The sequence below is a fragment of the Branchiostoma lanceolatum genome, chromosome 7 (assembly GCF_035083965.1).
Source record: "Branchiostoma lanceolatum isolate klBraLanc5 chromosome 7, klBraLanc5.hap2, whole genome shotgun sequence".
Taxonomy (NCBI): domain Eukaryota; kingdom Metazoa; phylum Chordata; class Leptocardii; order Amphioxiformes; family Branchiostomatidae; genus Branchiostoma; species Branchiostoma lanceolatum.
The window spans coordinates 8,474,608-8,497,910 of NC_089728.1; the positions used below are offsets into that span (position 1 = coordinate 8,474,608).

At 40.4% G+C, this 23,303-nt stretch overlaps 1 protein-coding gene across 1 annotated transcript; it reads left to right on the forward strand.

Moving 5' to 3' along the window:
* The first annotated feature begins 58 nt into the window (after window positions 1-58).
* LOC136439019 (ras-related protein Rab-2A) lies at window positions 59-23,037 on the forward strand. The gene is made up of 8 exons (XM_066434121.1): window positions 59-194; window positions 6,373-6,444; window positions 7,347-7,414; window positions 9,174-9,256; window positions 11,346-11,438; window positions 17,515-17,626; window positions 21,615-21,683; window positions 22,653-23,037. Exons 1-8 carry the CDS (start codon window positions 149-151, stop codon window positions 22,752-22,754), a joined length of 645 nt encoding a protein of 214 aa, XP_066290218.1. The 5' UTR covers window positions 59-148; the 3' UTR covers window positions 22,755-23,037.
* The last annotated feature ends 266 nt before the right edge of the window (window positions 23,038-23,303 follow it).

Below are 23,303 nucleotides of genomic sequence, written 5' to 3' on the forward strand. Positions count from 1 at the left end.
AATAATTTCAACATGCCCACCTGAACCCGGAAGTGTGTCGTGTCACCACGTGATCTGCTCCCATAGTGCACCAGGCAGTTGGGTGACGTCATCCTAGGTTTCCTCATCGGTTTTGGGAGTCGAGTCGACAGAGAAATTAGCCGCAAAGATGTCGTACGCGTACCTTTTCAAGTACATCATTATAGGCGATACAGGTAAGAGTGTTAAGAGATTCTATGTACGTCAGTATGTTGAGAAACTCGGTGACTGTTTGGCCGAAATGTGGACGGAAAGTGTCGACTCGTATGGCGCAGGTTGTCACGTCTGTCTTTAAACATGGCCGCGCTCCTCATTCGATTTACTTCGCAATGTTTTCTTCTGGTTTTACGTCTTCTCCGACCGTAGAGTTTGGTACAGACCATGTGGCATACCCAAGAAACCTCTGCCCTACAGAAAGAGGTAGATTTCATGCGTTTTATCGTTTCTTTGTCGTAATGTTTTGGTCCAAAACAAAATGGCGGCACACCTTTCGAAAAGGTTCAAAATTTGCATGCATGATGTTTCTATCGTTAGTGAAAGGACAGGTTCATTAAATCCCGTAATCCTTTACGTTGACTCTATGCAGACTTTCCTCTTAACGGTGATTTTGTCAAGCTGAGAAATCACTTGGGGCACTGAAAAGGAGAAGCACCCATTTTTTTCAAACGTCAAAAATCAGCTGTAAAAACGATGCTTACGTCACCTGTTGTGTTCAACCTTTCTGTTGTATAGAAATTATGAATTCAGGATGGATATAGCAATTAGATGATTTGGAACATATAGGTAACAGGATGTAACCTACATCCAAGACTTTCTAACGCTCTCATAAACAATTCCAAGGACATTTAAGATTGAGTAGGTACAGTGAGACTGGAGTCCACATCAGCATGCTAGTCTGGTATAAACACCATAGAGCTTTCTCTGAATGACTGATCACTACCTTGGCTGGATGACTGGCCTTTACAGTATCATCTATGGTAGACCATAGCTATCATTCCTTCTTATTGCCACTGTTATACCACATACTGCAATTTTTCAACTGGCTTACTATCATCCAAAGGAAGAGAAATCTTTGTTCTTACTTGAAGTAAGGCTAGCTTTCTACTGTTGGGAGTGTTGATAACTTTTTCTTAGATATAGAAGGAACATTTTTTTCTTGCTAGCTTGAGAAGGGTAGTTGTTAAGGCTACAGGATAATGTGTAAAGTGTATGTTTTTTGACAAGATGATAAATGATTGTAGTGAAAGGGAATCTTAAACAACAAACAATTGTCACAAGCCCGACAAGGGAAGGTGCCCAGTTACAGGGCTGATACAGTGATGGCCTTATGGTTTTAAAGTTCAGCTAGAGAGTCAGTTGCACCACAGGCGGTAGGCAAAGGTATTGTCGTTGAATAGCTGCTGAAGTTCCGATCGTGACGAAGTACTCGGCGCGGGGATCACCCGTGCCAAGCTTCCGAGCGAAACCCGAAGCGGTGCTCAAGGCACGAGCGGGGGGTTCGGAGAGCCGAACAGTGTTCGGCGGTTTTCGGCAATGTTCGGTGAAGCCGAACTCTGTCTGGGCGAGCCCCGTAGGGGCGAGATAGGTGGGAAAGGACGTTTTAAATATCGCAAATTTCTGCTTAATTATGTAATCCAGCTCACAACATTAAAACGATTTATCATCGACGAGACATCTACTACCAATCTAGAGAAGATTGCGGGCCTAAAAGTTGTTAACAACAAAAATATACGGCATTTTATATTGTCGGAATTTGCTCGATTTCCGGGTAACAGGGTTACCAGCAGTACCGCTCCTGCCGCAGCACGCCGCTGCTGCAAAACATGATGACATAACGGCTAGCCAATCAGAGGGAGGAAAATTGGACCTGTGAACCACAGTTCCCGTCAAAGTTTTATTCCTGTGACGTTTCATCTCGTCTGAAGCTCATGTTGTCGCATATTTTTCCCCACCCTCCCCACAATCATGAGTCGATTCGAAAAATTTCAAGCCTCGTATCGGCAATTCATTTACCAAAGTGCTGCAACAGTCGGATAAATAATAGCCACGTAATATTTTTAGAACGACCGATCCGTTCGTATACAAAGGTTCAAACAAAACAAACAAAAACTTGATTCTGTTTCACCAAGGAGGTTTTACATAGAAGGAGAGGGGATAGGACAAGTATTCATTGTACTATGATTATAGCGGGTGAGTCGCGTCAAGGTGTTAATTACTCTGATATGCATACATCCCACGCCGAGTGTTTTGTTTTTCTGGGTGCAACCCGGCGATAATGACTTCGTGTGGACTTCGTGTGGAGCGACTTCGATTTCAGGTACTTTGAGGAGGACTTTGTAACATTAGACTGAGTTACAAGAATACAACGTGGAAGATGATCTCCCTAACGGCGAGTACCAAAGCACTGCGGCAACAAACGCTGCAGCCGGCAGCCGCGGTACATATTTCCAACACAAGTATAATATTTTGCCCTCCTTGGTTTCACGAGAACTATCGTATATTTCCGTCTACGAAAATCAGACAAAAACAGTGAAAACCCAACTGTTCTTCACATCCAAACAGACTGCTGTGTAGTCTAGCTTTTGCTAATATGCTGTAACTCTTCAAGTTGTCAGTTGAGTCCCAAAATACCCGACAATGCACCGAAAAGGTCCGCTACACCACGACGTTCAGTGAAATCACCTCAAGTGGTAACGCTCTTTGAGAACACCGATTTCCTACCCAGTGTTTCTTTGAAAGTAAGAGGTAATTAGCAAAGGACGACGGGAGAAACCATCCCCGCTAATGAGGGGGGGGGGGGCATTTCCGGAGTGAGCGACGGGAGAAATTGTCTTCGGGAGCATTTGAGCGAAAACATGTACCGCGGCGGTTACCCAACATAAATACCGTAGCCTAAAGCCCGTGGTTGCACAAAGGATTGTTCCTTTGTGTATTTCATGTCTATATGCCTTTAATGATCAAAAGATGAGTAATATCTTAACATTTGAAACTCTGAGATCCCTAGAAACGACAACTGTGTGACAAGAAGAACTTTTTTGTTTTCTTATAGAATTGAAGATTATCATTACCTCCTGTAAGTGCTTCCAACTGGAAAATAGTATTGGATGGCAAAAGACAAAACAATTTGTATACAAATCAAAGCGGACAAAGGCTCTTATTATCAGCCTGAATAAACCTGACACTACAGAGAGAGCACTGTTTCTGCCTCTTGTAATTGTATCACTTTTCAACCAACAATTTGTCTTTATTTTTTTCTGTTCTACTATGAGCCTTGTAGCCAGGTTTCTTCTGTCTCTGTCTCTGCTAATAAGAATACAGAAGTAACCCTGGATGGTTACCAGGCTAGTGAACAACAACTGTTCCTTTGAATTTGATTGTCTTTATTATCAGTACAGTGCTATCAATAGTACATTTCATATTTTCCCTGTTCATATACATATTTCTGCTGTTGGTAAATGTGACCCTACTGTTTAGAGTTTGCAAGTGAGTTCTTAAGTTCCCTCATGAGTCATGATATGTTATGGTAAACATACAGTCAGTAGCACCCTTGCATGAAAGTGCTACTGTGACTTGAAAAGATGACTTGATTTTGTATTACTAGTATTAAGAACAGGTATTACTGTTCAACTGTTGTCATAATCTTTTAAAGTTGTAATAAAAACACCATCTGATTTTAAACCAGTATGTGAACCAGGCCCCAGGTACATACAGGTTTGCAAATTGAGCGTTGTTGTTTCAGAGGTTAGAAAGCCCATTGTGTGCCAAAATGGCCGACTATTAGTGTGCCTTTGTGGCAGCCCGAGAGAAGTGACAGATGGTACCAAAAGAGAAAAACAGCTTAATGAAATGAATAGTAATGACTTATGAATTATAATAACCAGATATGTACTCACATATGTCCCAATATCCTGTCCATAAAAATGACCATTTGCATGTGTGTTATTCTCCTGAGTACTTTTTCAAACCATTATATGGGCCATTTGGTTTTAAGTAAGATTTGTTTACCTAGCCTAGATTTTTGTTTTTTGTCTGGTGACGTCAATATCTTCTTACCTTTTGCAATTGAAAGTACTGTCAACAGTGGTATCCACTCCTCTGTATACAATGGTGTGGTCAGGATTTGAGATCATACTATATAAGTGAAACTTTATAGATTGGGCATGTACCATGGTATGTTTGTTCATAGGCTTGAAATTCATTTTTGACAATGTGCACTGGTGCACCTAACTTTAAAATTGGGGACTTTATAGGGCCTGAAATTCATTTTCAAGAATATGTGCACTGGTGCACCTAACCTAAAAAGTCAGGTGCATAGAAAAAGAGTTAGGTGCACAACATAAGATAAATGAACCCAAATTCTATACCTAACTTCCAAATTCTAAATAAGTTATTCTTCTTTTTTCTGACCTAAATGCCAAGAATATGCTTTACACTTGTGTACAATGGTGCCTAAATGTATGTTACTCTACACAAATATCAAGGTACACCCACAGTCAAAATTTAGGTGCACACCTCCAATCTTTGGTGTGTACAAAAGTGCACATGCACTCAGTATTTTGAACCCAGCTTCGTGATCAGCATCTCATATTATTCATTATTGTGGAAGCGACTTGTGGATATGGAAGCGGTTCCTTGGTGAAGGATATATACAAGGTGTTTTTTTAACCAGATGCATTAGGAGCTGACTTGCAGTATTAACTGACAATGTAATTGGTATTTGTCTACTGAAATATTCATAAGGTCTCTGACTCTGTGGATCATTGGTATGGAAAGTACCCTTTGTTACTTCAGGCATTGGAATAGACAGGTGGTTACAGGTGCATCATACAGGTTGCAGGTGTGTCAAATGAATTCAGCAGACAATCATGTGGAAGAAAATGTTATTTTAATCAGATCTATGGTTAGGTCTGAATAGTAATTGTCTTTCAGAATATGACTTCAAAAAAAAAACACAGGCCAACTCCTCTGCTCTAGGGACAAGCCCCCAAGGATATCTAATTCTACAACAGGCCCCCCTGAGTTAGACCCTGAGAAACATGCACAATATGTATTATACTTATAGAAATTGGGGTCTGGCGTCCAGGCTATCAAAATTTAAAAAAGAAACAGATTGGAAAAAAATACTATGGTGCCCAAAATCGCCATGTTTCACATGCCAAAATTATAACAAATCCATCAAAAGGATCTTGCGTTATACTTTTAAGTGTAAACACACAAGCGCTACCAGAAACAGTTCCCTGTCAGAAGTGAACCTCCTTCCCGGATGTAATGAACAGTCTATTTGTGTGTTATGTGTAAATACATTTTACAAATTTGCCTGAATTGTAAGTAACATGTAGAATGCTTTTAACCCATGTATTTCTAACATGGTCACATAAGCCATCATCAAAATGTCAGTTCAAGGGTAAGTTTGGAATGTGACCCAGGCAGTGGAGCAGCTTATTATGTAGATTTGTTATTGCAATAACTGGTATGCGTGGTCTCTGTATACAGGTATTGGTACATGTATTCTAGCCAGAGTGTTATGTTTAAGTGAGTTTTAAAACATCTACAGCATTTTGTTACAACAACATCATATGATGACAGCATTAGAAACCTTTGTCATAAGGTAAAGGGAAATCAAGAGATAGTCCCATAAAATATTTGAGGCCATAGGGGCAGTGAGTTGTAATCCATTGTGTCCAGGGCATTCGTACTGGAAGGCGGAGCCTATCCCTCTCTTTTCACTGCTTTTTACCTCCCCAACCAAAGTCAGGGACCCATGTTTACTCCTGGGTTGGGTGAGAAAGTCATGTAAAGTGCCTTTCCCAAGGACACAATGTCTTTCCGGGAATCTTGTGTCTGCTAGCGTAGCCCCATGGCCATTTGATGCCACGACTTTCTCCTAATTTCTAAAGTGCAGATCTGGCTACAGACCAAGGCAAGCTTGTAGCCTGTACTGATGTGATGGTTGTCCCACAACCCATTGGTTTTCTACTGGACACAACGTATAAGTTGAACACATTTAATCACTGGGGTTCTCCATTAGACTTTTTACATTGCCCCTACCCAGAAAGAATTTCCATGACACGAAAGAGAGGACAAAAACATCAATAACTTTTTTTATTCCTTGCCAGACAACAGAGTTGAGAATAATACAATATATTTGGTTAAGAATCCCCAAACAACTTGAAGCTGACAGCAGTTTGGACCTACATCAACTGCCTGCAGCGATGGACGACAGAGTGTTATGGCAACAACTGGTTATGAGATGACTCCAAGTGAGCTCGACGTAGTGAGTGAGTGAGTGAGTGAGTAGCCCCAATCTGTTTAGAAACAATGTTGTTGACTTGAGTTGTATTTGTGTTTTTCAAGGTGTGGGAAAATCCTGCCTACTGTTGCAGTTCACAGACAAACGTTTCCAGCCTGTTCATGATCTCACAATAGGTAAGTATAGTCTTATTATGTGCGTAGTCATGCTTTTCTCATGTAACTACATCTGACCATGCAGTTCCATGCAGTCAGGGATGACACATTCCAGCTGCCCTCTCTTCCAGTGGTTTGACATGTTTGGGGTTTTTGTCAAATGTTACAACTCAAATGTAGCCATGTTTGCTGTTCAGGACAGACATGTTGCTCCACCAAATTTTGGGGAAAACACTTAACGTTCCTTTATTTCTGTGTGGTTTTATTCTGCAGTAAGGGGAAAGGGGATGTTTTTGCTGTATTTTGATTTTGCAGTTGGAACTATTTTGTACAGTAGTCATCCATGGGAGACATATTCAAATTTACAGTAGAGAATGAAAAATGTGAAAAACAAACCATGGCAAAAGTTTCACAATCAACAGTATTCAGATTTAGCTTAAAATTTTAAATCTCAATCACTGATGGATGGGGTCTGTAGACATCTCTTTATATAACAATTTACCAATAAAGTCAAACTCTTGATATAGCCGTTCTTTTTATTGATTTTTTTTGGTTCTTTATTGATTTTATTAATCTTTAGGGTAGTCCTTTCAGTTATACGTTCAAGACCATGCCAAGTTTTGCAAAGAACTGCAGTGATTGCCAAGCATCCGTAGATATATGTACTACCCTTGATCGTTTACGTATGGCAGTACAAATAATATTGTATTTGATTCAGTTTTAACTTGTTTTTATACTTCGAACCTGTGCTCTGTGGCAAATTTTGAAAAATTGTATAGAGATATGGTTGCAAGTAGAATTTCCTTCTGCTTCTTGATATCAGGGTTTTAAGTATCATTTTAAGATTTTTTGTCATATTCCTACTGTATGGATGAACTCTGTAGGTCTTCACTGTTCTGTACATCCGCTGTCTTCTTTCCCAGGTGTCGAGTTTGGTGCACGGATGATCACAATTGACGGCAAGCAGATCAAGCTACAGATCTGGGATACGGTAAGGATCCCAATATAGCGGGTTGATCCAAATGAAGAATTTTCCACTGCATGTTGTATGTATGTGCATTGAATGAATAGACAAGTATAGACAGAAATTGATTTTTCTGATGTCAATGGAAGTGCACCATTACAGAGATAGGTAAGTCATAAATGTAAATTTGATTGTAGTTGCTCAAACATGCTGGCACAGGTCTTATATGTTTTCCTTACACAGATTTTTTTCATTAGTTAACAGGATTTGACATAGCATGTAAAGTAGGACATGTCACCATGTACAATCATTATACTCCTTGTATTTCTAGTTTAGTTTATATCATTGTCAAGGCCATGAATTTTGTTTTAATAAAACTTTTAAATAGTAAAAGCAGCATCTTTCTTGTCCACCAGAGGACATTTGACATCTCCCTTTGTGCAGTACAACATTATACTGCTAGATGGCACTGCTAGGGTGTAGAACACAAGAAGCCAGACTTTCATGCTGCAGTACCCTAATTTGCCTCTAGGGAGAGCTATTGTCCACAGACGGCCACTGAATTTCTAAAAAGCTATTGGTACAAACGTCAGTGTTACATATATGATGACATTCCTGTTTTTAGCTGTGGTGGTATGTTATGTTAACAGTGAAAACAGATATATTGATGGTGACGTTGAATGCCACCATTCTTCATTAACAGAGCCCCCATTTTCAATTACCCCATGATGACAATCATATTAATGAGGAGAGACATGGCATACATGTCATAGTTAACATGGTTTGACAAATTCACAGCAAGAGACCATGCCATATGCTAAACTTGACAATCTCAAATGTAATACGAAAACCCTGAGCAAGAAGTAAAATCTCTTGCTCATGGCCAGTCATTTTGGTGACAAAATTTGAAAGCCAGTTAGAGTTAGACTCAATCCTCATGGTTTAGCCTTTAGCCAAAGACTCCCAATAGGGGATAGATTCAAAACTGTACACCTTACTGAATGAAAAGAAAGCTAATTTGCATAATCCAATGATGCGGTGCAGAGCAGAAGAGATAACCTCATTGCAGGTTCATTTCCCGACCTCATTATGCACGGTTATAAAATGTAATCTGATTTCCTGCTGAAATTGACTTTTATGTAAATGTCATGTCGTGCCATATGGCTGGTAATAGATCATAGATTCCCGACCTTCTGCACACCTTATCATATGTAATATACAAAAGAAGTTATCTGGATTATCATTGTTAATTGCTCCCCATCACAATGTGATATGGAGTGTATAGAAATTAGTGTTTTGTCAAGGGGATTAGGAAGTTTGTTTTTGTAATCACAAGGATGCTGGCTACGAGTGGTATTTTGTGTACAAATGAAGATGCTGTATTTCCCTTGGAATAGGGGCAATTAGGGGTAGATTATTTCTTTGAGAACAAAGTCAAGTCAAATTTCAACAATTGTAACAGGTGCAATGTGAGGCAAAACATTAAGACTATTGGCTAGTTATATCAATCTACATGTGAATTCTAAGCTATACAATATTGATGAAAAAAATACAATGTACAATGTAATACAGAGCGTTTGAAAAGACTCCTGGCTTGTTACATTAATCCATTACAATGTACAAGTAAATTCTACGCTATACAATATCAAACCAATGTTCATAACATAAAGAAGTCTTGACAAGTCAAGCTGATACTACAGTACGTGTGGTGTGCAAGCAACATCTATCAATACAGAAAATGGTGTTATGTTTTCTGTAACTACGTTGTGTTGTTCTGACCACACAGGCTGGGCAAGAGTCATTCCGTTCCATCACACGGTCGTACTACCGAGGTGCGGCAGGCGCGCTTCTCGTCTACGACATCACAAGGTCAGTACGCTGTGACAGAACAAAATGTCCAGAGCTTGTCTCGAAATTGGGATATTGATAAAGAGACTCCAGATTATAACTACACCTTGTTTTGGTTGTCATCATGGTATGATATGACCCATTTCATGTCCCCACCGGGACAATATTTCCTACCCAGTGAACTCAGCCTTACCTGTTAAGCCAGATCTGTAGATGATATTAGATTTTACACTGAGGCCATGACCTGGTAAAGGTGCAACTGTGGATGACTTATTAAAGTTGTAGTGTGGAGCTGAACCTGGAGCATCCTGCCTATCAATCATGATAGGAGACATTCTCCGGGTGTATAGGCGACACTGACTTGATTATGTGGATGGCATCCGTGCTCGCATCAATGTTTGTCTGTTGCCCAGAAAAGGTTGCAACCAGCCTGTAAATCGTACAAAGATGCTGCCAAATGAGCAAATATATGCCATAAATGGCAAAATGTATCAGATACAAATGGACGAAGTCTTCCAAAGTCAAAGAAAAAGATGTGAAAGCACAAAAAAAAGAAAGATAACTGAGTGCCCAGAGGATTAGTCTGTATAATGCAAACTCCAGCTGTCCGGGGGTTTCTGTCCCCTCTCCACGCTTTACAGGGCGGCGAGCCGTTACAGGAGTTTGATTGAATTCAGGCTACCCAGAGGATGTTATTCAAATAAACAAATCAGTATGGAAATACAAGGGAGCGTATGTCGAACTACTACCAGTGGTAGAAACACTTTTTTTCAGTGTTCTGCAATATTGCAGAATGTCAAAATTTTTTTCTGCAATTTGAAAATATTTTCTGCAAATACACAAGACACCTTCTCAACTTGATAATGCCTATATGTACTTATATTTACATCATATCTAGCTTTGCAACATTGCTGTTATTCTTTATTCTCACTCTATCTTTAAATTTTACTACCAAAATTTGAAACAGGAATAACATACATGTGCGTGAAAAATATTCAAATGAATAGCGAAAATTGCAACAGCAAAAGCGTATCTATTCAATATTAATCAAATCAAATATTTGTTTATAATTTAAGTATGTGTATTAAAATTTTGAAAAATTCAACAACCTGCCAGAAAAGGGGGAAAAGAACATTGTATCCCTGCAAGGAATACGTGCTCTGATGCGTAATGTTAGATCGCACGACCCGTGGTAACAAAAATCACAGCCACGGCCCACGGAAAAAATTACAAGATTTGAAAAAATCGAGAAAATAATGAAAAATTCAAAATAAAGAAACCTCACGCAAACCTTGCCCTCTGCGTAATTTTATTTTTTATAAATTTGAAAAATTGCTATCCGTTTTAAACATCGGACTCCGAGTTCGAATAATCGGCCCTCAAGACGGCCCGGGGATGTTATTGTTTTTCACGTGGGCGCCCCCCTCCCCACTGTCTCGGCACAGGAGGAAATGTCCCGCCTTCTCCACGCAAGGCGGTACTCTAGATCTATCTGAGTAGTTCTCAACTTCATCGCTGCCATCTGGGCTTGAAGGACCACACACTAATGTAGCAGCCACCGTTTCGTTCCTTCTGTCATCGCGCCCATGCCCCGAGTTCATGATCAGGCCCCGAAGAAATCGCATGCTTGCGACATACTAGAAACATCCGGGAATTGTTTTTCCCGACTTTTGCCGACCTCGAGATCGTGACCGCGGAGATTAGCGAGGGTTGACGGAAATGCACGAAATTGACATTTTCTCACTTGATTCGTCTCCGAAGTTATCACGGAAAGTGTCGAAACCCCCCGAAAAAACTGACCTCAAGTAGCACCAGGCAGTCGGAACGCACCGAAACGCCGCCATCTTGCGCGGCGGTGTGGGTTTCAGTTTATATCTGCAACGCCGCTAGTTTGCTTACTAGTAAGTCTATATAAATTATAATCTCCTGAATTGAGAGCCATTGAATCCCGAGTCTGATTTTTTTCTTCTGCAAAATTGCAGATTGTTTAATTTTTCTTCTGCAATCTTGAAAATCTTTATGCATTTTGCAGATTGCAGATGGGTATTTCGAACGCTGTACTACTAATACAGAAATCTACAAGAATACATTAAATGTGGAACTTTTTCAGGCGGGACACATTCAACCACTTGACCACCTGGCTGGAGGATGCCCGTCAGCACTCCAACTCCAACATGGTCATCATGCTCATCGGCAACAAGAGGTACAGATAATCCAACTTACTCTCTACTTTTGTCACTTTATGGTAAGGCAAATTTTCCTCACATCTCTTTTGCAGTTTCTGTTGGAGTAGTGATTTTCTACTTTTTCTGTTGTGCCAACCATTCGCACAGCACTGAGTTTTGTTTGATTGTCTGTTTGTATGTAAACCCTGTAAACCACCTCATGGTGTGAAACACTAGGTTTGTACTGAACAGTTTTCACAGGTATTACCAGAAAACATGTCAGTGTTTACATACACGTCTTCACAAAACTCTTTCTCTCATTCAATCCTTGATGTAAAGCAATAAAGATATACTAGAGTGTGCTTTAGCTTCCTGATTCTTTCATTAGTGTAGTCTTTATTGACTCCTTTTTTATTATGAAAAAAACATCCCATTGCCATAGTTGTTTTGAATGTATATCATGATATTATCAATCCTCCTTTTGTGTTCCTCCTATCTATTGAAGAGCCCATTTTCCATGTGTTTACCACTTCCCTCCTGTGTTCATGTTTCCCCTAGGTGTAGAAAGCATACTTTTATGGCCTGTATTATTAGTGGCTGGGCATGTTCCATAGGAAGGTGGCATACACCCATCCTGATGAAAACCCCTCCCCAGTTAATGCGCAAGCCTCTCTGGGGACAAACCTCTCCTGATTGCCTCGCCACTTTGTGGGATTTTCATCACTTTTTACTGTCACTTTGCGCTGCCTGGTGCCGGCGATATGATCCTGACGGCATTGTTTTTATGTTTGAGATCAAATCAATTGTGCTCCAAACATCTCTTCTCCTGTTCTCATATAACAGAGCATGGGTTTACTTGCAAGAACAGCTTGTTGAAGACATCAGCCAAGTAGATAATGTTTTTCTTTTCTTTCACCAACAATGTAAGTTTTCTGTTATGGTTTTCCCATTAAGATATTCTCCAAGCAGAAATGTTTCAAAGGAGCAACAAAAAACATGTTTAAGTTTTGTCCTTTTTGGGGAGGGGGCTAGTAATTGCAAATAGCCTAGAGCATGATAAGGTACAGAATATTACTTTGGTGGACAGCAATGTTGTATAGACATCCCTCTGAAGATTAATGTAGTTAAAAATGTACCATCATGGATGCGTGTCTACACCTTCCCTATTAACTTTTGTTTGCTTATGCCCATGGCATATTGTACACATAAGCCCTATGCAGATTACAAAGGTTATCACCATAACCTTCACACAAAGAAGCTTGAAACATAATCCAAATACTCTTCAAACAGTATGACCAAAAAATCAAAAGAACCTGCCAGAAATCCACATCTCTGTTCAACTTAATAATCATTATGTGCTAACCATTTGCAGGCTAATAACACAATAATGTAGACATACATAAAGGCTGTGTGCCTGATTTTACTCATGTTATTCAGCATTGCTTTAGTGCGTAGTAGTGGCGCCCACTAACTCTGTTTTTATGGAACGGTATATGAGAGGTCTAATCCGTTATTATCAGTGCCCACTTCAGCCCCTCCAGGGAATACTTATTGTTGAAAGGTCATTAAGTGCTCTACAGTGAATAACTATATATTCACTGTACAAGAATTTATACTTGTATGAAGTTGTATCTGCAGCATTTGTAAGTGCAGTATGGGTTGAATATTCTGTCATGTATTTTGGAAATGTTAAGTATTAAAATGTGTCTTTATGTCATAAGAAAAGCTTTATATTATTTGTTCGAGTAAACACTGAAGTTGATGTTTACATTTTCTATTGGTGATATTTCAGTTGGGCTATACCATTTGAAAGTACTTGGGGGAAGGGATTGAGAATATTTCTCATCTGGAATCTCCTGTGGAGAAAAGAAATAAAACTTAAGGTTATTTGTATGCCAGATGCCAGTGAAGCAAACCATTAAATGCATGAGATCATACAAGCCTGTCAAACCAAGAAGGAGTAATATTGAAAGGTTGTGAAAATACTTGTAAAATTGAAAATAAAAAGTTTGGGTGACAGTTTTTTTCTTAATGAAGTTAATCTTCATCTTTCAAACAGACCAACAGGACCTGTATAAAAATCTCTCTAAAATATGGACAGACGAGGCTGTTGATTGGATTTAATGTGCAGGAATGTATGCCATGATTTAGCTTTGTGGTAATCAAGTGCAGAAAGGAGACATGATAATGGTTTTTAGAGTATCTCACCTGTCGCCCCCAGGTGAAAGGGTGGATCTGCCAGCTGTCGGGAGTGGTTATCTGGAACAAAACATTATTATCCTACGGATGTTTCCCCGGAACATAGAAAATATGACAAAGCCCTTACAAGGCATCATAAAAATGGCTGTAAACTTGGAAAGTAATTTTTAGATTATCATTTTCGTTTTACTAGTATAGTACGTTTTTAACACTAATGGACATTATGGATTAAATATGATATTAAATAGTGCGACATTTTAGAGGTTTCACTTCACTAGTTGCCTGCTGTTGAGAGATTGGAAGTTGAAATTCATTGTTGTGTCTCTACCTCTTTGATGTCTCTACTTTTTCGGATTAGCAGTTTGTGTTATTAAAACTAGGTAGACAAAGTGAAGGAGAAATTAAAAGGACAAACAGCCATTGAGAGGTTTGATTTGGTTTATGAACTGAAGAAACCTTTAGCAAAACCGGAATGCACAAAATTTCTTACTGTATATGTAGTCAGTACTGGAGGTTTTTGCTGCAGTCGATAACATCCATGCTCAATGTTTGTAACTTTGTTGTAAGTTTCTATTCTCGAATTTACCCCCAGGCAACAGACCCATGTAAAGAATAGAATATTATCATTGACCCAGCCAACCCACCCAAAATTGCAGCCCCTATGATCCACCCAGTCCTGTGACAGATCCCTTTTCTACTAGACCCTCTCCATGTATGTATTCTGCAGGAATCCCAATCCTCATGGGGATTCCCAAACCATTTAGTAATCCATTGCAGCAGGCAGGCTGGATTAGCATGCCACCTGCCCAGGGTTTGACCTACTTTTCACTGCCATTAGGGGTGAGGTCATCATAGGTGAGGAGAGTGAAATATCCAATCAATCGCTCATTCCATTTGGTCTCATCTGCCCACATTGTTTAGCTTGTGGCAGCATCCATCAGGGTTTGCAGGGGAACTGTTTGTGACAGGATCGAACATTTGTCTCTCTGTGTGTCCCCTGCACAACCTTGCCTGGGTTTACGGAAAAGGATTTTTTACACAGCTTATATAGGATTATTGGATGAAAAGATTACCATATCAAAGGGATGAAGGTCTGTTGTGCATGAAAGTTGAAAAATTAGACAAAGCTTTGGCATCTTCGACCATTATCAATAACAAAGTTTTACAAAACAAAAACAAGAAGTTGATTTTCAAAACTGTACCTTTCTATTCGATAGCTTCCTTTACCCATTATATGCCCCACCATGATATTATGAACTGTATATGAAGAACAGAATGACATTGCCCCTATCTCTGTGTTTGTTTGCAATATTGATAGGAATCAAGTAGACTGTGTCTATGACCTGTGCACTAGGTCATGAGCTATATTATGTAAACACCATACAAGTCATTAGCATAATTAAGGCATACACTGGGATTAGGTGATAAGAAGCACATCTTTGGTACAGGCAATGTTACAGAGGTGGCATTATGTAGTTTGCAGATTATTGGTGTAATTCATACATGTACAATATTTAATGACTTCATCATATTAGTGTTGTTTCATGTTTACCATTTGCCACCATAAAATGTGTATAAAACTTGGCATTCAATTGGAACTGGCTCACTATTCTAAACTAGTCTCAAGGCAAATACAGTAGTACTTACGAGAATAACCTGAACAAAGAGATCTTAAAGTTTTACAAGAAAACAACCAAAAAGGGCAAAGAATGAAACATAATCTTTAAAGTTTTCATGCGAAAATACAAAGGTCAGATGCAATTTTTGTCTGTTATGTGACAATTAAGCTTCAATATTCTCTAGATTCTAAAAGCTGCAAGTTATTTTTTTACAGCATCTTTGATGCTATTTGCCATTAACATTGAAGATGAGTCTGAAATGATTGAATTACGTCCAACCCCATCTCTACCACTTCTGAACCATCCCTGTTTTAGGATATTTAATGGATCTCCCCCTGGTCCCCAGCACACCTGCTCTTTCTACCCAGACATTAGTCAGACTTGTTGTTGAACAGTGTGGGTCACATGTCTCCCCAGCAGGCAGTCTGTCTCTGGATAATGCACTCAGCCTTTACTCCCCAGCGAGAGCCTTCTGCACTGTTTTGTTCCCAACTCTGCGCAGAGAGAGCCACGTGCACCCAGACCACACACTCCATCCTTTGCACACTACACACAATTTGTTATTTGTTCACCAACTCGGCAGTCGGGAAAGTGGAAGTAATTTGTGCAGCTAACACCTGGCTGCCGCAAAAGCTCAAAGTAAAAACCCCACGCAAAAATATTGGAAGAGAAAAAGAGATCACAGGTCACGGTTCTGGGTCATTGTTCACTTTTGTTAGGTGACAGAAGGTGTCCAGGTGATTCACTTACTCATATCAACACGGGGAGGGGCCAAGCTCCCACATCTGTCAGGCTGTGGGCTTTTAGGACTGCAGGAAAGGGCAGAGTGAGACAGAACAGATGTGTAGGAGACATGGCCAAGGTTGCCTGGTGTTTACATGTTTTCATAATGATGTTGGTACTGTTGTACGTACTTCAGTCACAAAAACAAACTTCCCTGATACTTTTGCATGGTTGATTTTGTTTTCCTACATCAACTTTTTTTACCTCACAAATGCAAGCATTTCATATAAGACCATGTCCAGTGCTTCTTTGTGTGGGAAGAAGCATGGAAATATACTATGGAGACATGGTTTTGAAGTAGAAATAGTCATCTGTATATATGTATACGTACATGTATGTACAGTTCTTTGTGTGTGGTATTGAGAGCTGCAAAGCAATTTGTCCTTGGATAATGACATTGGTTACCTGCTGTGTAACAAGTGCATTAAAGTTGTATGGACCCCTGCTCAACACCATCACCTAAATGTTGGTGCTCCCAGTTACTGTTAATGAAATAACACATAAGCTGTTCACACATCTGTATGACTTTCAACAAAAGATGATTTGCCAGAAGCAAGTGGAATTGAGTTAAGTACAGTACTTGCAGCACAGTTTTCCCCACCATTTCATTTAATGTGCTTATTGTTTAAGGTTTCCCTCAGATAAATATAGCCATGGGCAGTGAGTGTCCTTTATTCAAAGGAGGCAGGTTCCGATGACAAAAGGCCTTTGCCTCTATTTGTTATTCTCCGGACCAAATGGTTCGTAATCCATTCCAGCTCGTGGAACGACTGGCGGACAAAGTAGATGATAATTGTGGGGAACACAGCCACCTGCCCTCGCCATGCTGATTTAGGGCCCTGTCTGACAATTTTGCACTTCAGGCATGAAATGAAGTGGTTAGGGCCGTCAGGTCCCCTGAAAACAAAAGAGCTTGGTGCCCGGCAGTTTATCGGTGGGCACAGATGCCATGACCTGTGTAAATGGTTAGGGGGATGAGGAGGAAGGTACCACTGAGTACCAAATTGGATGCAAGATCCATTTTGTGCCCGAGTCATCACACAATATTATGCACCATGTATATAGCTTATAAAACATTACGAAGTTGTATAAAGGTCTGGTAGGCTTGGCGGTTACCTGTACACATATTTTTAGAAGTCAAGGGAGGTCATAGAGAAACAATCTAGTCTGACCCCAAAATAAGCAGCTCAGGGAAGGCTTACACTTGAATAAATTGTACAGAAAGATATGATTTGTCATCACAAAGTTTACTGTTGGGGTGATATCAGTATGGTAATGAATACACTGTAGACCATGTTCTGCGTGTTCAGTCATTTGTTCAACTTTCCTGGCGACTTAGATCTCTAATAAAACAACTTTTTCTTTTTCCTCAACTTCTTTTTTTCGCATGCTCGCATCAGTTTAGGGGTGCCAAGAGGATGTGATCCATGTAATCAAATCAGTATGGCCTCAGAATAATGCAGAAGATAATTGGATTGTGTGATATTGATACTGTCTTGTCCTTGGCACACAGTGACCTGGAGAGCAGACGTGAGGTCAAGAAGGAAGAGGGCGAGGCTTTTGCACGGGAACATGGGCTGATCTTCATGGAAACTTCTGCTAAAACTGCTGCCAATGTAGAGGAGGTGGGTAAAATGATTCAATGGAGATTGCATATATATATAACTAATGTTCCCCTCTCATGTCTGTCACTGTTTCCAAATGTCCTTAGAGTTACAGTAGCTCTGGTTTTGGCACATTTTGTTGTTCAGAAATCTGCTTACCTGTTCATCCCAGTGTAGCAGACCAGACTATACCCCTGGCCAGAGTATGCGTGTCCGGGCATATTCCTGCCAGGTGTATTTTCTGGCCTGCTACACTGGCTAGCCCCAGGTTTACATCTACCTGCTACATCCCTGTCCTCTTCTCCCCTTTCCTACTGATGTCGAACGCTTCAGCCCTTTACTAACTCGCCCATGGCTTATTAGACCAAATCAGCCCAACACCCTGGTCAACCTGACCTATTAAAAACACCCTGACCCTAACCCTGGCCGAGTTGACCAGGGTGTTGGGCTGAGTTGGTAAAGGGCTGAATTGTCTTGATGAGTTGGTCCCCTTTCCAACACCCTGCGGCATGTTGATGGCTCAATGTACCTGGTGGGATGTCAACACTGGGTTTAGCATAGCTGGCAAATAGCCCAGGAGCTCCCAACACTCCCTGCTGTCACTAAAGGTCCTAACACAACACAAACATTCCAAGTCTTTCAAGTCCATGGGTCTCACATTGCAGTATAAAGCCTGTAAGCCTGGGATTTGCCCTAAACAGGGCCTTTATCCCCAGGCCTGTGGCCAGGGCAACTTTGATGTAGGATCCAGGAGAGAGAAGTGGCTAGGTGCTGAAATTTGTAGATCCTTTGTTTGCACAAGAACCTAAACTTAGACAGACTGGTCCCATGAGAAATTTCCTGCAACTGTAGTTTAATAGAATCAAGAGATATAGTTCACAGAGGAAGTGTGCATTGTTAGTAAATATATCATATTTGTGTATGTCATGTAAAATTTGAAGATTTAGACATATTTTGTATGAGATCTCTGTCCAGAAAGTTTTGTTGCAGCAACATTATGCTACTACTCTACTCTATTAATATTGACGCTCTCTTCTACCAGCTGACCATAACAACATTACAGACACACTATCTCCCAAACCCCACCACACCCTCCATCAGGTCACTGCTCACAGGGTACCAAATTGATGACCCCAGGGCTCATCATGGAGTTTGTCTTTCTCCTGTTTTGATACTTTGATAGACTACTGTAGTTGTATAAAGATTCAGACACAATTAACTCGACAAAAACTTTATGTTCAAATGGAGACTACTTGAGGTCCCTGTCAGGAAGGATCCCTGGTAAGTTTTCTTCCACCATGTTTGAAAAGGTCCCAGTTCAACCCTGCTGCTGCACTGTATGGGCAGGTCCTTGCATGATTAATCAGGCTGTGGTAAATGTCAGGCCTGCTCCCTGCCTCCTGCCTACTAATCACCCCTGCAGGGTAACTTGATCACTGCCCAGGGACGTGGTTGGCTGAGGCAGGCTGTAGGGTCCCATGGGGGCTAGACCATCCATCACAGGGGGTCAAGTGGCCACCACCTGCTCCATTCATCACCCTGACATGGACTGTACCAAATCCTGATTCTCAGTACAATATCTTACCACCAGCAAACTGTCCAGGACGGGCATGCACCTCCTTACACTACTGTGAAATACAGGGCTGTAAAAGCTGGTGCCGGGGTGGTATTTTGGAGGGTGTTTCTTACTGCAAATGTGGGGTAAAGGTGGAAAGGTTGTCCACGGGTCACTGCTAATGGCAAGCCCTTTGAAATGAGCCCTGACATTTTCTGGCATCCCATGGTGACTTGGGCTGTGTATAGGGAGGGGACCCAGTGTTGATCAGTAAACATGTAGGACTCTGAAGGAGGACTCCAGAATTTTGGATGGAAAGGTCTGTGTGGCTTACAGAACATATTATTATTAATTCTAATTTGAAGATGAAATTTAAAAAAAAGATTTTACAATATGTACAAAATATACAATACTGGAAATTAATAGATATGACCACATGATCATGTTTGTGATAATGATATCATTGATATATGAGGTATTAATCAACCAACATATTAGCTGCTGAAGGAATTTGCCCGAACAGGTTGTTGTAATTTGTCATGATCAACAGATGGAGTACAGGTGCAAAATCCAGCTGGAAAGTCTTGAGTTTGAGCAAAAGAAAGTATTGCAGCTGTTTCATGTTCATCATAACCTATCTAATGTTAAAATAATATGAACATTAGTGCACAGTGAGCATTTGCATGATGAACATTTGCAGAACTATTGACAATATCCTTAGCCTGTGCATTGCTCAGGCAACAAGTACCTTTCCCAGTGAACGACATTGCCATTAGCACCACTTGGCTATTTTTAAACAAGATCTACATAGAGATATGACAAGGTCAAAGACTTAGACTTCATCATTTTGTATTAAAGACATAACCTTATTTCAGGGACCCCTCCTGCAGCCTTTGCTGAAGTGTCCCATCCCTGTGATTGGTCACAGCTTGTGCAGGGTGTAGAACTGACCTGGAAAGGTCAAGGGTCGAGGCAAGCATGTAACCCCTGCTCATGAAAGACAGACACTACAGGCTGCGGAGGGTAGCACTGTGGGAAAGCATCTGCCAGGTTCTGCCAGCCTACACAGCTCTTTTGAAGGAGTAACACAAGTCAGGTCATGGTCTCAGACCCTGGCATACTTTGTGCTATTCATGGCTGGCCATTCTGTTGTGGGACATGCAGGATCTGGTGCTTGCAACTCACACTGCCAATCAATTACATATAAACTGTCAACAAAGTCCGGGGTTCTTTCTTTGGAGGTCAAACTGCTGTGAAAGTTTTCCAGCCAGACGTCTGAGAACAAAGCCTGTCCTGAACCTAGGGCCTGGGCCCACGTGAGATGTTTTAGGTCTCAAACAGGGTTTGGTTTAGACTCCTGCTTTGATAAGGTTAGAGCTAGACACAATGCCAGGATCAGGCTACTTCCAGCCAAACCAGTCCAATCATGAGTGGCAGGAAGTGTCTTCTTACCCAACATTTTTGGTAAACATTGCACCCATTACAAGTCACCTGTAGAAAACTAAAGGTCGATTAAGAGTTGTCCCCACACAAAGTTCAAAGGAGAGGAGAATACATACAAAGAAGAAGAAGCAACAGAAAGAGAAAGAAAGGGAAACAACAGCAACATGTCCTCTGTGTTGACAACAAGGACTCCAGACATAGGAAATCACTGAGTGACTTAAAATCTATTGTGTAGAATGGGTGCTTCCTCGTGTGTGTGTGCTAATACAACTTACCTGTCAGCACCCATGGCTGAAAAGGCTTGCTATCCCTCCATTCCAAAAGACAGCAACTATCTTCGCAGCTAGAACCTTGGCTCTCAACTGTTAAATGCAGTGTGTTTCCTGTAATCTCTGGGTTCTAAATCTCTACACGTTCCTTCAATAGGTTCATGCACTCTACAGAAAATGGATCTTCTTCAAACGAAAATTCTCATTTCAACGGAGAGTGAATGGATTTTTGCTTGATACCAAAGTTAATGACTCGATGAGAAGACACAACAATTTTTCAGGATCACTGATCAGTAATAGAGGGCCATTCGTTGAGTCTGTCTTTAAAATCCCCCCCTGAAATGGGTAAAATGGAGAGAGTACTGTAGTTCTTCAAATTTTCGCAGTGGATTTATGTTCTCGGGTTTTGCAGTGACTGCTTGAAATTGAAAAGTGCACCGTATCCATTATTGTGTAGTACAGTATGATAATGTGACTATAGCGCTACTGCAAACCACTGCAAGTACTAGCTTTTCTTCCTACTGAGAAAGAAAATCACCACAAACTCAATAGCATTTACAGTACCCAGTGCAAATAGTACATGTGGATTAGTGAATGTGTTGACCTGTAGCATATTTAGTTTGCCTCTGGCCATCCTGCTTCCTCCCACCTACATTTGTTCTCTCTCATTGATCCCCAAAGCTCTAAAGTAAACATACGTTTTAAGTTCAGATAGTGTAAAATTTTCCTTTCTCCTTTACAGGCTTTCATCAACACAGCCAAGGAGATCTACGAGAAGATTCAGGAAGGTGTCTTTGATATCAACAACGAGGTATTATATGTTCATACTTTCTTAACTTGGAGGAAATATTAACTTTCTCTTAGTTGAGATAGCCTGTTTTCATCTGGATTGTATTTGTTATATGTAGGTTAGGTTAGCTTAAAAGCTTAGGTTATAGGTTAGGTTAGGTTAAAGGTTAGGTTAGGTTAAAGGCTAGGCTAGGTTAAAGGTTAGGTTAGGTTAAAGGTTAGGTTAGGCAGTAGGTTAGCATTCTTAAGTGATCTTGAAAGGGAGAATCAGTCAAATCGTATCCGAGTTTTGCTATCACTTAGAACTGTTGAAAAGTCGGAACCATTTGCTTGACATAAGTTAAGCTTAGCCTTTGCCCCGAGCAACATGCCACTTTAATCCCTCCCAGGTCCTTGAAAAGTTCAAGAGCAATGGTAGCATAAATCACGTAGGCGTCGGGAGACTATCTTTAGAAAGCATTTGGCCTTAAATGACCCCGATAGCATGGGCCTGGTGTGAGGAAGATGTTTCAGTGGTAGTGTAGGTTTGTTGGAAGAATGTAACTATATATCATCAGAAAAGTTGCGAAACTGGTGGTGACAAAGTTTTGCAAAGCTAGGGAATATAAGGCACGTTGACTTGTTTATATAGATGACATCCATGTGCATCAATTTTTGTCAATTTCAAAAAAAAATTGCAACATTACAGTTACTGTAGATCATACAAAGAAGCTGTAAAATGAGCAAATGTATGCTGTAAATTGATCAAAAAAAGATATAAAAATGGATACTAATTAGGGAAAGTTGAAAGGACAAAAATAAAGTATCCATTGTTTAGTACACCTTGTTCTGTGTGTTGTTTAATCTTCCTGACCACTTACACATCATGATGAAGGCAACACCTTTTGAGTTTGGGTGCCCAAAGCAATGCCATCCATATAATCAAATCAGTATGGCCTTAAGTATCATTCTGAATCCTGACATGAAATCCTATTTTTTTCTCCCCTTCCAGGCCAATGGTATCAAGATTGGACCACAACATTCCCCGTCAAACCCAGCCCTGGGCGGGGGTGGCGGCGCAGGGGGCAGCCAAGCTGGCGGTGGCTGCTGCTAGAGACTCACCATCATGCCCCCTTCCCCTCCGCCATCATGCCTCCCCTATAAACTGTATGGTACAATCCAGTCAGCATAGTCAACTATCCCTGTAGACTTTCCATTGCCTCCATTTTATCTCCTGTATATGTATGATATGCTCTGATGTGACCTCTACTCTCAGTAACAAGAGAAATTTACTGTAAGGCATCATATTGTTGCAGTGAACATATTACACCAGAAAATCAAAATGTTGTAGTTTAACCTAGGTGATACATGGAAGATAGAAAAGATGAAATCTTGCTGTTAAAAAACTAACTACAACAGGATAATACCGGTATGATGATTTACAGCATTTAAAACATGATAAATTCTCAAAACTTTACTTTCCGTCTCAGTATGTTCTCCTAGATCCTGTCTAGCTGGAAACAGTTCAAGTAAGGATAACAAACTTCAGTCTTCAGTAGTTAAGGTGGCTTTTCTTTTGATATTAATCTATCCTATCCTTTTATCTCATGCAAACATGAGTGGAAATGTAGACTATAGAGGTGATATTCTTCAGAACAAAGCT

Coding starts and splice junctions, on each gene's coding strand:
- LOC136439019 (XM_066434121.1), top strand. CDS start 149: ATGTCGTACGCGTACCTTTTCAAGTACATCATTATAGGCGATACAG. Junction 6,445..7,346: donor TGTTCATGATCTCACAATAG/GTAAGTATAGTC, acceptor CTTCTTTCCCAG/GTGTCGAGTTTGGTGCACGG. Junction 21,684..22,652: donor TCTTTGATATCAACAACGAG/GTATTATATGTT, acceptor CTCCCCTTCCAG/GCCAATGGTATCAAGATTGG.